Source organism: Plenodomus lingam (genome assembly GCF_022343315.1).
Source record: "Plenodomus lingam strain CAN1 chromosome Unknown contig_3, whole genome shotgun sequence".
NCBI lineage: Eukaryota > Fungi > Ascomycota > Dothideomycetes > Pleosporales > Leptosphaeriaceae > Plenodomus > Plenodomus lingam.
In genome coordinates this window covers 1,982,230-1,996,298 of record NW_027093944.1, presented here as the reverse complement: position 1 = coordinate 1,996,298, position 14,069 = coordinate 1,982,230, and the positions used below count along the sequence as shown (strand labels likewise).

General features: G+C 43.9%; 3 protein-coding genes across 3 annotated transcripts; all 3 read right to left on the bottom strand.

Moving 5' to 3' along the window:
* Positions 1 to 3,762: 3,762 nt before the first annotated feature.
* On the bottom strand, positions 3,763 to 5,538 carry IAQ61_008025 (uncharacterized protein; the record flags this gene model as incomplete). The annotated part of the gene is made up of 1 exon (XM_003840460.2): positions 3,763 to 5,538. One exon carries the CDS (start codon positions 5,536 to 5,538, stop codon positions 3,763 to 3,765), a length of 1,776 nt encoding a protein of 591 aa, XP_003840508.2.
* Positions 5,539 to 10,062: 4,524 nt separating this feature from the next.
* On the bottom strand, positions 10,063 to 11,121 carry IAQ61_008024 (uncharacterized protein; the record flags this gene model as incomplete). The annotated part of the gene is made up of 1 exon (XM_003840461.1): positions 10,063 to 11,121. One exon carries the CDS (start codon positions 11,119 to 11,121, stop codon positions 10,063 to 10,065), a length of 1,059 nt encoding a protein of 352 aa, XP_003840509.1.
* Positions 11,122 to 12,147: 1,026 nt separating this feature from the next.
* On the bottom strand, positions 12,148 to 13,963 carry IAQ61_008023 (uncharacterized protein; the record flags this gene model as incomplete). The annotated part of the gene is made up of 3 exons (XM_003840462.2): positions 12,148 to 12,941; positions 12,999 to 13,749; positions 13,802 to 13,963. 3 exons carry the CDS (start codon positions 13,961 to 13,963, stop codon positions 12,148 to 12,150), a joined length of 1,707 nt encoding a protein of 568 aa, XP_003840510.1.
* Positions 13,964 to 14,069: the final 106 nt, after the last annotated feature.

Here is a 14,069-nt window from a genome sequence, read left to right as displayed (position 1 = left end):
TACACGTAATATCCTATAACATACCTAAAGCCTTATTCTAACTCTAGAAAGGGGATAAATTTAATAACAAGACTATACTATAGCTTATTACTAACGCTAATTAGGCTTTAATTAATAAAGGTCTTTATAAGTCCTATTCCTTAGTACTAACCTAAGTTAGCACTACCCTATAAAGCACTATAATATATAAGATATAGACTTTGTTTAAATAGTAGACTTTTATACTTACTTATAGAGCGCTAGCTATACAGGTCTATCTTTAGAAGGAATATACTAATAACTTCCTACGCTACTATAAACTACTCTTCTATATAAGCTAGAGGGAGTTTACTATTAACTAGATTAATAAGTTAGAACTATTAGTAGAGAATTTTATTTGCTAGTATAAGTTACTCTACTACTATAGTAAAGTAGACTAGTTACTATCTTACTCTATTTAGATCTATTACTTACTCTACCTTATATCTAATACTAGGGATTTTAGACTACTTATATACTATACCTAATAGTCTTTAGAGAGGCTTATTAGTTATATTAAGAAGATAGCAACTTCTCCTTCCTAGAAGTATATTAGTTTAGAGTAGAATATACTAGTATATAAGTGTATTATCCACACGTAATAGCTTAGGCTTAGTATAGAGTATAATATTAATAAAAATATAATTATAACTTAGCTATAAGAGCACTATCTAAAATCTAAGTCTTATAGTAGTATAGATGCGCACTAGGGATATATCCTAGATAACACTTATGCTATAATTATAACTATAGTACATGCTATATAGACACGTGCCTAGGATATAGTTATATATAACTATTATATACTTCTAAATAGGTATACTATTAGGGTTTTAAGGAATTATAAAGATAGTAACTACCCCTAGAGTACTATATTTATTATATATTACGCTGCTAGAAATAATTATAATAACTATATTTAGCTCTCCTTTAGGATAGTAATACACCTATTTTAAGATCTAGCTAATAACTCTAAATAGGCAGGAGTACTTTAATAGTAACAGATATAACCTGCTGCTACTATAGGCTAACTAGCCTAACCTTAGAGGATAATAGAAGATAATAATAGCATTAAATAGATTTAAACAACAACAATTATTAACCTTGTAGGAGTAGCTATAGTTTACTATAGACACAGCGCTTAACTTTAACCTAGTAATAAGCTATATATTATTAATAAACGTAGATAGTCTAAGACTAACTACCTATAGTTAAGTAAGATAATAGGTCTATATCTAGCTTTATAGTACTAGGCTCTTTATACTAACACTATTACTATATAATATACTAGTATTTATTAGGTAAGTATATTATCTATATGTTGCGCTAGACTATTATTAGATATACTAACTTACTCTAATTACTGCGTAGTTATACCACTTGTATACCTATTTAATTTATATTATACTACAGTTTTCTAAAAATAAGTAAGGTACGTAGTAGATAGCCTTATAATTATATAGGTATAGGCTAATTATTACGTAGGTATAGGCTAATAATTAAGTAGTTTTAGGCCTATTAATTAGGCAGGTATAGGCTGTTAATTAGGCGGGTTAGGCCTAGGGACAGGATAGGCGATAACGTACTAGTAGTTTATATAAGGATACTAAAAAAAATCTAATACTATTATTACTATACCTAACACTTATATTTTATCTTTTATAAACTACTTTATATACTCTACTAATAGGTCTATTATAAACTACTTTATTTACTCTACTAATAGGTCTATAGTAAACCACACTATGTTTATACTACAAAAAAGTAAACCACTACTTTAAACCTATTTATAGGTATACACGAGGTCAGTTTACACCTATATAGTAAACCCCTAGCGTACCATTCTACAGTAAACAATTTTTTACCGTAGTGAAGGCTAAGGATCGTAACCTTTAGGCTTCTAAACAATAGCATAACTAGCGCTGGTATTATGCCCCTATAGGAGCTAAGGAGTTATGCCTGTCCTTAACAAGGCTGACAGGTGGTGTTAGTAGTAGTAGTATGTGGTCTTTTGGTTTGGTTTATTAAGGGCGCGTTAGTTTACAATTATAAGCATGTGGGCAGGTATATCAAAGAGCTGTTGATTATACTAGTGCGCTTATCGCACTTATAACTGGCAGGCGGAGTTAGTTAAAGTAGAGCGGCCTCTTTTTAGTAGCAGTCCTAGACTGCAGGACTAATTATTTAAGTCTGCTAACTATAGGTTGTCTACCTATTTTTAGTATTACTTAGTGCGGATTAGACTGTCGCAGGCGTGGTGGGGCCTGGACTACCTTTAATTACTATGTGGTATTAGGGGACAACCTTATATTCTTAATCGCTTGCGGTCTTTCTTTCCTTTAGAGTATTTAGCAACATTTACTTGCTAGTAGTAGAGGTTCTCTTTACCTAGCTATCTCTTAAGACTTTATAATAGAGATATAATTAAAGGGGTTTCTTATTATAGATAAGTATAGGCTAGTAAATTAGGGGCGTTAGACACTATTTATAGTAGCCTTTTTAAGCGTTATAGAGACTCTTTTATCCTCTCTCTAATAGAGGTAGGACTAGCTTAGGCTAATCCTAGATAATCCGCTCTACTTAAATCCTTGCTTAGTATTAGTTTCTCCTCCTTGTGCCTTAGTTAGCCTTATAGATTAAGGATATTCTAAGAAAGGTTTCTAGGCTACTATAAGACTGTATCGCTACTATTCTATATAAAAGAAAGCTGGTCTAACTAGTGTGGTCTAGGTAAGACGGCCTGTTAATAGTACAGTTAGCTTATTACTATCTGCTGTTAAAGGGCTTTATACTATAAGATATATTATCTAAGATATAAACTTGCTATATTGTACTATATATGCAGTTATCCACAGGATACTCTATAGTGAACCGTTAGGGAGAGTAACCCATTCAAACAAGGAGAAGGGTGAGGGGTACGACTCGATAGACAATATCTCATGGTAAACGACATGAATTGAATGATGGATCATAGGAGAAAAGTTATCATTGAAGAGTTGAAGTGAAGTGTCGAGGAGTGCTTGCCGTTCTATCCTCTGATCCTCCATGCCTTTATACCTTTCAACCCATCCAATTTAGGCTAAGCCTCACTTTTAGCCATGCACACCGTGCCACGGCACAATAGGAGTGTAATCTATTTCTCCTTATGTAGGTTATCCAGTCGCTGCTGGATTTTTCCACATAGGAAAGAGTGATTCTTCAATTATATGATATACTTGTTCAACACGTAACGCATCTGTTGCAAGTTCATCAACACCAAATTGAATAAAAGCTTCCACAAAGATAATCTCAACTTTGACAGCGTACTGTTGAAGACGAAGAGCCTCTTATACACTAGTAGTATCACCAGCTTTGAAGACCAGGGCGCCTAAGACAGCAATGGTAGCGTTTCCAGGGGTCAGCGTCCCAACCCAATAGTTGGTGTACCCCCAGCCGGCGGTGTTAGATCACGACAAGTACTAGTACGGCCAGACATAAGACTACAAAAGCGAACCTATTTAATACTATACTAGCCTAACCAAAAGGCTTAGGGCTTACGCTGCTGACGGCACTACTCAATACCGCACCGAAATTGTCGTGAGACTTTTTTTGGGTTTAACTAATCCATCAGTTTGCTCAGATAACAGGTTTGGTTGCCAGCCCCTAATTCCTTCCCCAGCCTTTTTCCTCTTACTTTTCAAAAATATTTTTCTGATAGAAAACTAAGCTTGCTTCAAGCACGTTTGATTTAAAACTAGACTTACTTCAAGCAAGAAGGTCGACGTCGTTCAGGCGACGAATCGCACTAGCCCTCCAATCGTCGCGTTCCAGACTGACGCCCTCTTTTCTAAACAACATGTTCACTTTACTTCGGTTTGAGTATATCGGCCACCTCGGTACCTGACCTTTTCCACCTGCAGCAAGATATGTGTCAACAGAGAGATAAGAAAGCACATCCTGCGCCAAACTATAGTGAGAATTCGGGGTAAGCTCATTCACGAAGCTGAGCCACATGCGGCTCATACGCCCACTTAGCCTGACCAAAGCTTCGCGTTCTGCTGGGAAATCGGAGGCGAGGAAATTGATATCGTGACCCACGCCGTCGAGATTATGGAAGACAAAGGGGACTTCTGCAAAGTGGGATACCCCTAATGTTCTGGCGTCCACGCCGCTCGGCACCACGTCGAACCGGTAACTGTATGCTGGAACGCCGTATCTTGCCCACGTTTCCGTGCTGTAGCGGCGGGCGGCCATGAAGAGCTGATCACCGCGGAATATAGTGGCGCGGCCGTAGAGAGCGCCGTAGGCTGGGTTAGAAGAGGGCAGGACGGTGCCAAGGGCGAGTTGAGCTTCTTCGGACGACATGTTGTTGAGGTAGTCAGCGGCGATGACATCAAGGGTTGTATTAGGCGTGCCAGGACGCAAGTATCTTGCCATGGCGGCGCGGAAATCCGTCGTGGTTTGTGGGAACAAGTCTTCGACAATAGTAAAGGCAGTGCCCTCATTTGTGTTTGTCCCGGTGAGTATAGGACGGCGGACAAATCTTCCAGCATCGAGATCTACGGCTGGGTGCTCGCCCACCAAGTCTCCGTCTATGGATGGAAAGTATTCCATGCCCTGGAAAGCGGCCCTTAACCGATCGACAGGCACTTCCCGCAGACAGTCGAGTGTGTCTTTTGAACTCGTACACCCAGTCTCGTTTAACACCCTGTTATACGCGATATCTTGAGCCTCTTCAGGAAGGAAAGGGGCTCCTGCTCCCACTCCACCACTTTGCATGATACCAGCACGAAACAGTCCGTCATCCCGTCCTCCAAAGGCGAGAAATTGGTGTCCAACTGAGATAGCACCGGCAGATTCCCCCTGTAGCGTCACCCGCGACGGATCCCCCCCAAAAGCAGCAATATTGTCTTGAATCCAACCCAGTGCTAATCGCTGATCGTACAGTCCTAGATTCGCAACGCCCGTCCGATTCAGCCGGCTGCCAGGCAAGAAGCCAAAGCCGGAAAGTCGATAGTTTATCGTGACGCCGATGACGGGTGCTCCCACATCCACAGACTCCCGCACTAGGAAGGAAATATTATATCTCTGATCTGCACTATTGCCCTCAGAGAACCCCCCACCATGAATCCAAACCAGCACTGGCAACTTGGTATCGGCCTTGTCAACACCGGCAGGACGCACCACGTTCAGTGTCAAGCAGTCCTCGCTTTCCGCGTAAGAGACGCCTTGTTGATCAAACACTGGCAAGGGCACAGGTGCAGCATAGCATCCCGCCCCATACTCCGTGGCATCTCGCCGCTCCCCCCACGTCTGCGCAACGGGCCGTGGACGACGGTACCGCAGCTTGCCAACAGGCGGCTGCGCATACGGAATCCCAAGGAAGAAGTCCTGCTCGTATTGCGTGTTCCGGACACCAACGAGCGTCCCATTTGTCGTGTGCACAGTGGGCGTCAGTGTCGAAGCCGTTGTTGCAATTCCATGTGCTAGTGCTAGTGCAAATAGGAACCAGGTTCTTGCTCTTGCACTAGTCTTGGACATAATGGACGGTTGAGGCGGCGGGTACAGATAATTTTTCTTGTTAACGATGAATAGAAGGATTTGAATTTAGTATAAAAATTCCCAGATTTCCATGTATTTGGTACGAGCTACCTAGGTAAACGGTATGATGCTTTGACCAGAGAGATACAATCTGGACCTGTACCACACGGGGCAACCGCAGCACTGAAATGTGGGGGACGCTTAGGACTAAATATGGCAGAGGGGCTCAAGCGGTTACCATATCCTTTAGCCCATGTGTAAGATGGTGTATGTAAATTAATCTCCCTAACTGTCCAAGATCGGCTGTTCTTCTTCTAATAGTGAAGCTATCGGCGAGCATATAAGACCGATTGCCGAGCGGAGTCGCAGGTTAGCGATGCCCCACATTTTATAGTACCGTTGGCAGTGCGCTGTATGTGTATTACGGTACGGAACGGTACTGTGTAAACAAGTACCCACCGGCAGGACGAGTAGTTCCTACTACTCCAAGGCCAAACCAAGCTCAATGACAAAACTCTTCAAACGAGTCAAGGAAACACCAGGCTACACACTACCATCAGAGGCCAATATCATTTCCCTTTTTCCCATTTCGCGTGGAAAAAGTTTGAACGTGGGAGGGATACAATAGCGCGGTGTGAAATCAGTGGGTTTGGTAACAGGTATCATGACAGAAACTATGACCAACGTTGCGCTACCGGGCGTCGGAAGCCGCGGAAAGTACCGGTATGATAGGTTAGGCCAATTGAGCTTTTGAGCTTTTGAGAAGATCTTTGCATGGCAAATCTACATGACATTTCATCCTCAATCACGATCACATTGCTTAGGTGTGGTAATTCACTCGAGTAACATGCAGTACGTCAACAGGCACAGCGTAGCTACCATATCTCATGTAAACCCCAATTGTGAGGTACCAGACCTATCGCCTCCCTCGTCGAAAATCTCTCACAAAAAAAAGGGGAATCCTCGCCGCTCGCCAAGGCGGACAAGTTTTAGCGTACAATGTGGACTTCTTATGTAGGGTACTTGTGAGTTGTCGTCCGCCTTGGCCATGTATAAGGTTTGAAATTCGAAAGATGGTGATCAGGCGGAGGCGGTTCTCTGTAGATGTGGATGGAAGCGTGGTGCTGCGAGACAGCAACTAATTTGTTGGGCAGTTGGCATGATTGACTGCAGTGGAAAGATAAGCCTGTATAGGGACAGGTACGTTAGGTTTATACATGTAAGGATTATTAAATATAATGTGGTGCAATCTTTGTAAACTACAAGCATAAGGGTGAAAGGATGCACAGTTACCTCCACATAATGTACGTTATCAAATCCACAGAAAATACTAATCCGCGATTTACAGCATCTTTATACAAGTGACAATGATCGAAGGCGCCCCGTGATTCATACTAAACTACAAGGCAACAGTACTAACACGCCATACCCTTGTGCTGCACCCGAGCCGGCACTACGGCGATAGCGGTGATGGCATCCGGGCAAGGATAGTACCCGACTGGTCAGCAATCAACTATTTTACAATAGGCATAGTGTGACTCTATCCACCAAGCGGCCACATAATGAAGCACAGCTGCATTTCACCCTCTGTGACCTCTTTCACTGTTAAAATACAACAGAGGATCAGCTTATGCGTATAATGCGAGTAAATCGTAAAAATCGTGTTAATTTTATTAAAATTTTATATACTCTAGTGAGAAGAATAGGGATAAATCGTATTATACAGACCGATCCTATACTAAGTTGTTATGGAGTATACTCCTTGTTAGTAGTAACTACCCACTTCGCGCAATAACATTACTGGCATCATTCTGTAGGAGAAAACGGTCGAGGCGCGACGCTACTTTAGTTGTTAATCAAACTAGCCATCGTTCCGCCGGAAGGTTTGAACACACAAGCGAAGCATAAAGAATCTGTTGCAAAAACCGATATCAATCGGATCACGGAGCATCTTAATCCGATCAACCCATCTAAGCTTGGATCAATACCCTTGGCTAATTAACTAACTAATCCACTGCCAGCTCACTGCCAAGTCACCTTATAGAAATAGAGCTCTGGTAAGAAAGGATTACAGATTATACACCTTCTAGTAAGGTAGCTGAAAGCTCTATATATATGAGCTCTACCTATCGCCGTAGATACAATCTAATAATCCATCTCCTATATCATTCCTGAGCTTAGTGATCCACATTTTCACAGAATCTGTCTGATAGAATGAATACTAATCACACACAATAGAGCGGTACTTTTCTCCTATCCAAACACTCTGACAAGGGTCGCAAGCTTGAGTAGAATGCAGCAATAAACTTAATTGGTCAAGACAGAGCACAAAGCCCGTCTATCTCTATGGCATATGCAGTATCCGACGGTGAGGAGGGCCCAAATGCAGTGTGTAATGTGATCATATTGTCCTAGTCTAGGAGGATAGGAGCTATCTATGGGCAAGCACCGCCAAGAGGCTAAGCCCGTCACACGTGACCCAGGCATTCATGACACAGCAGCATAGACGTGATCCGTGCATGGAGCTCATTATGTTGCAGAACAGACCACTGAGCGGATCACGGAGCATCTTGATCCGGCCACTCTGGGCACCCTGGATCAATATCCATGCTTGATCCTTGATCTGATCCTTGTTGGATCCACTGATCAATCCACTGCTTACTCAATGCCACGTCACTCACTGAGTAATAGAGCTCTGGTAAGGAAGGTTTACCGATCAGACTCCTAAGGATATAGCAACTTAGAGCTCTACTATGGTATATATTTGAGCTCTATCTGATTAGATACAATCTAATGATCCATCTCCCAAATCATTCCTGAGCTCAGTGGTCCAAATTTCCACACATTGCTATGTACAGGTCGCTTCGCTCACGACGTCTTGCCCGCAATCAAGCCAGTTAACATGAAGCTATCCAATTGTGCTACCATTATCTGTTGTACATTAGGTTCCTTTAAGTGGTCTGTAAGTATCTAGTCACAATGGCTTTCCTTGCTTCTACTCCCTCTCTATCACTACAATCCATCACCGCTATTACTTACTACACGACGGTACAAAATTGTTTACAGTAGAATAGTGACCTAGGGGTTTACTATATAGGTGTAAATTGCCCTCGTGTATACCCGTAAATAGGTTTAAAGTGATAGTTTACTTTTATAGTAGGGGTTTAAATTAAGCATAAAAGTAGTTTTATTTCTATTATACGCTATAATACCTAACTAAGACTAAAAGGGGTAGAGAAGATTAGCTTCACGCTATACGCACATATGGCATAATAATGAGTCATGATATTTCTACTAATAGCAAGCGGTGATAACGGAGGTGGTGGAGGTGGTGAAGAAGATTGAAGAAAGGAGGGGTAAAAATACTTGAATAGTTAGTAGGAAACTAGTTATTACTTCTACCTAAACCACTTCTTAGTCTACTTTAGATAAATATGGCTACTGTAAACCGGTTTTGTACCGTAGTGTAAGAATGCCGTATAATTCTATCCCTCTTTGAATTGCCCTCCTGCAATGTACAAAGAAATGCCTGTGTTGAGGATTAAAGAGCTATCACGCTAGTTAGGGAGAGGTGTGAAATGCTCCTTTCCATTACTATCCTTCTTAATGACCGTAACATCACTGTTTTTCCACCGCACTTCTTTGCCACTTCCTTCCACCTAACTAACACTATTCACTTTTATGTTTGAGAAATCTAAGTTCGGATCAAGGGGCTTTACGTTATTAAGATCGAAAGCCTAGTAAAAACATTAGAGCGAGGACCGTATCTCTAAGACGAGACGTACCATAAAGTTAAGGACTTTTGACGATACCCGGGTATATTCGTGTTGCGCGTGGTGACGCTGGCCCACCCCGATTTCGCGCGGTTCTGTCTCTGGACTTGAGATGTTGTGTCTCTGCTGATAGTAGAGGTAACAGAAAATATTGCGCTGTATACCTGCCCGCGATGTGATGTTGAAGACGAAGCTCACGAGCTTAGAAGACAGCGATGTTGGCGGGGTCGTGGTGACATGTAATTCGTCGCAAGCGACAGGCACCTATGCTTTTAGGCCGTAACGCAGAATTCGAACGAAAGTGAATCGCAGCGCGTTGACTAGGGTTAGGGTTAAGTGTCGATATCACTTCCACCCAACTGTCCTAATGCTCCTCCCAGACAACGATGAAACAGGATTAGTATCCAAACGTAACGATATCACACATTGAGGATCGCCCAAATCCTCCTCCGTAACATTTCAATAGTCCCAAAGTATATCCCCCTGCACATTTATTATCATAGTCTTGTTATTTCCCAGTAAAGAAAGGGGTGGAAATGCAATAGTTCAGTGTCGGCATTCAAAGTCCCTTAGAATGGTGATGCTGGGATCGAGAATTTCCGGCTCTTGGAGGGCATCTTGCTCTAAGGCGATCTGGCTCAGCCGGTCCTGCTCCTGGTCGCTTGCCTAGCCATGCCTGGGTGTGTTGGTTGAATTGTGTTCAAGAAGGGGATTCGCCAGGCCAATTGGCATCCTGTAAAGGTCGTAGCCATTAGACGTAATCGCCATAATCAAGGCCCCAGTCGTCGCCACCGTCATCTTCGTCGTCGTCGTCTTCGTAATAATGCTCATCATCTTCATGATAGTTGGGGAGAATTAACACGGGGCGGAAACCAACAGCGGGTCTAACATTAAGTTTCGGTCGACTGTGACGGTTCCATCCACCGCGAACATAACCCGTGTCACGATGGATTGCGCGAGGCGTGCGCTCATAGCCTTCCTCATCGTACCCTGCCATTGGCTCCCCGTATGGTGGGCACCCCTGACCCTCATGGAAGCCTTCTGCTATGTCCCAAGGCTGCAAGCAAATGAAACAAAATTGATAGCAACAAGAGCCACAACGCATGTGATTACAAGCATCTCTGTGCTCTACCCAGACATGGCAGCCTGGACACTGCTTGATGCGGCAACCGGTTGTGTACTCGGGCATCCAGTCTGGCTTTGCGACAGGATCAGTCGAGAGCGAGCACACATGATCCACCTCTTCCAACGCCTCCTTGCAGTCCACACAGGTAATTGTGCCACAATAACATCGGGCGATGCTAGCCCCGAAATCTGAGCGGCTGTGTTGGGTATCGGGTAGAAAAACCCGACAGTCCTCGTTAGAGCAGTATACCCGTAGTACGGGACTTGTGTAGTACTCTTTGGCCTTCAGTTTGTAGGCCTCGATAGCATCTGGCGATAGAAGATGTTCGACGAGCCGCCGTGGAAGTGGCGAGCAACATTTGGCAGGGAAATCGTCGAGACTTCGTATCGCTCGCGTGAAGATCTCGACGCTGCAGTTGTTGCAGAAGAAATGCTCCTCACATGGAATAACGCCTTCCGTGACCGGTTGGTCATCGCCACAAATGCAGCACTCGTAGCGGATAGTCTCTACGATGGACGTTGTTCCTTGATTTTGCTCCGGAGGCTTTACACTTGCCATTTTCGGAGGCGGTATGGTCTTCCTAGACTCCTTCGCTGCTGCTTTCCAAGCATGGCGTCTGGCTTTATGACTCAAAATGGCATGGCTGAGTGTCAGATCATCTTGGTAGATGGTTGGTTCGTCCATGTCGGTTTACTTTGAGTTTGTCCACTGTGATAATGGGATCCAGATAGATGATCAGAAATCCTGAAAGAGGAGAGACCCCATGAAGGGTGAATGAGTGAACATAATGTCATATAAAGGAAGAGGTATATTCGATGTCAAGTAGTACAGCACCGTGAAGCGCTGAAGTTATATAGAAATCCGTGGGGTATAGATCAGTGCTCGAGGACCGCTAATCCCTCGGTCCCAATAGGAAAACACCAGGAAGATAATATTCAAGAGAAATGGCCAGTCACAGGGGAAGATATGCGTGTCTTCCTGCAGTGTATTATCGCTTGCTAGCGCAAACAATAGATGGAAGCTGCCTAGCCTGCCTAGCCAGTCAACAAGCGGCATGTGTGGTACGGTTTAGGAAATCGCGAGTGGCAGAGCGCATCAGCCTTGTGACCTATATCCGAACTTGATACCTTGTGCACCAAATAACTGTGGTACGTTAACAAGCTAATGAGAATTGGTAGAAACAAGATCTCAATACAGTCGAGGCTTTTAATTGGTAATGCTGAGCTGGCGGCCAGCACAAGTCAAGTTGACGAAACTGGCTGTTAGACTACCGGTCTATATTGTATGGGAATCCTAGTACAATCCACTGAATTCCTTCACTGGCTGACCACTCTAATGGAATACCAAATGCGCACGCTTTTCAGCTTGTAACAATCGCGAACCATGTATACTGCTAGACTGCATCATCGGTTTAGCGCTTTTGCCCCTTTCTAGGTGCATGAACAATAGCGCCGGAGCTTGCGTACGAACAGTGCACCAAGATCTGTCCCTTGAGTTCAAGATGTAATTGACATTGTTACTCAACTCAGAAATATGGGATATAGAAGTTAGGTCTACGTAGTCCTTAGGTGTGAGCACCTTGCCAGCGTGAGGGTTGAGCTTCTTGCCCCAAAGGCTCTACATTGCCAAGTTTACATTTGATAGACCAGATTCGGTGCATTGCATCATTTAACACCATTTCATTGACAGAATTTGTCGGTAGCCAATTCTTTAATTGCTATGCACCCCTATCAGTGGCACTGCACTTCCCAGTTCACCTTGCTCAGCCATTTGTTTTTGCCACGGAAGCATCTCTTTTGCAGCTTGAGCAGGCCCAAGAGGCCCACCTTCCTTTCTCTTTTCCTTCCATTCATCTATCTCTTTCTGCTCGATGAAATTGCCATGCAGTCCCAAACGCAGCTTAACAGGTAGATGTACTACTGCCAAAGGCCCCTGTGCTAGGTTTTGCGCGTTAAAAATGAGTATATCGTTGCGCAATACATCAAGATGATTCAGCAATGCTATCAGATATCCTTCACCCTCGAGAATCTCAGTCGACGACGCCGTCGCTTTCGGCACAAACACTGGTTCCTGGAAGGTGCAAGTGGGACCAGCCCAGTAAGTATCCTTTTTCCCAGTATCCCACTCGTAATGGCCAAGTACATTGAATAATCCTCCGGCGGGCGGCCCACATTTCGGAAAATCGTATGGTTTTGAGGGATCGATGTTGCACTGCCAGAAATGGTTATATTTCTTTGTAAGAAGGCGATCGTCTATACGCGAAAATTCACCGTTGATGCCAAATAATTTGAAGGGCTGTACGCGCGTATCGCTTGGAGTTTTGGGATCAAAGACCCATCGATATGTGTCGGAAACAAGTTTGTTACGCTGAAGTAACGTTGTTGGTGTATCGGCAAGACTGTCAGGTGGGAAGAAGTAGAAGACATTGTCAGAGGCTACCGACAGGTCCACAACGATTTTGCCATCATCGTCCTCATATGAGCCTGCCACATGGCCGTGGAAGCCTGGCATTGTTAGCACACCCCTTAATTGTTCGAACAGGATAATAAGAAGCGTCATACCATTGTCAGCACGCAACCAAACAATATCTTCTGGCTTACCACCTCTGCGAGGCACAATTCCATACCATTGATCTTCATCTGGATCCCATGCAAAGTGGTTTCCACCTTTCTTCAGTCGTTCTTCATCCACCTTAATTGGTGTCAAAGGCAAAATCAGGTAGTTTTTGGTGATGGCACAGTCGTGGATCATACCACAGAACGGAGCCTTATACCAACATTCTTCAGTCTTCTTCCCGTCTCGATCTATAGTATACACAACAATGTCGCAGCTTCCGTCATATCCGTTACCTCCCGCTTCATACCCATAACACACCATCTCACCAGTGTCCGGATCGAATTTCGGGTGTGCAGTGAACGTTGGAGATTGCACCTGGCCATCGAAGTCGTATCGACCAATGGTCTCCAAGGTCACGGGATCCATGGCAAAAGGTGGACCATCTTCTTTTGTGGCCAATAGTACTCCTCGCCAAAAGATAATGTTCGTATTGGATGCTGTCCTGATGATACCCTTCACCATTTCATTGTCTGTGTACGGGTTCCTGTACCTTCCAAGCAAAGCTTGTCGCGCCTTGGTTTCTGCTTTGAAACGGTCGGTTTGCACATATCGTTGTCTGAAGTCAACATGTCCATTCTCGAATCGAAACGCTGAAACTGAGCCATCCCCATTAAAGTGTATGTCCTCCTCGAAAAGTGGCGGGAAACGGTGGTCAGGCTGGATACGATAAAAGGTTCCATTAATGTCTTTCGGAATCTTGAATATGTCAGAGGCTGGGACTGGCTAGAGTTGTTGCTCAGGTAATCACCGTTCCAGTCGTCTCAAGCTCGAAGATGTCGGCTTCTAGCCGAGACGGCTTGTTAAAGCCTTGGAAAAAACCACTGTCAGGAAACTTGACCTGATCTCCAGAGCGTCTTCCTTCCTGGTACGCTGGCGGCGCTGGAGTTGCGAGGGAGAAGATGTGTGCCATCACCGGATGGGGATCTACCCGTTGCTGACAATTTGGAGCAAGGAGGGCCTTCCAAGGCTGTTAACTCAGCTACATTTCAACATATCTCCTTTGTTTATTGCTGGAG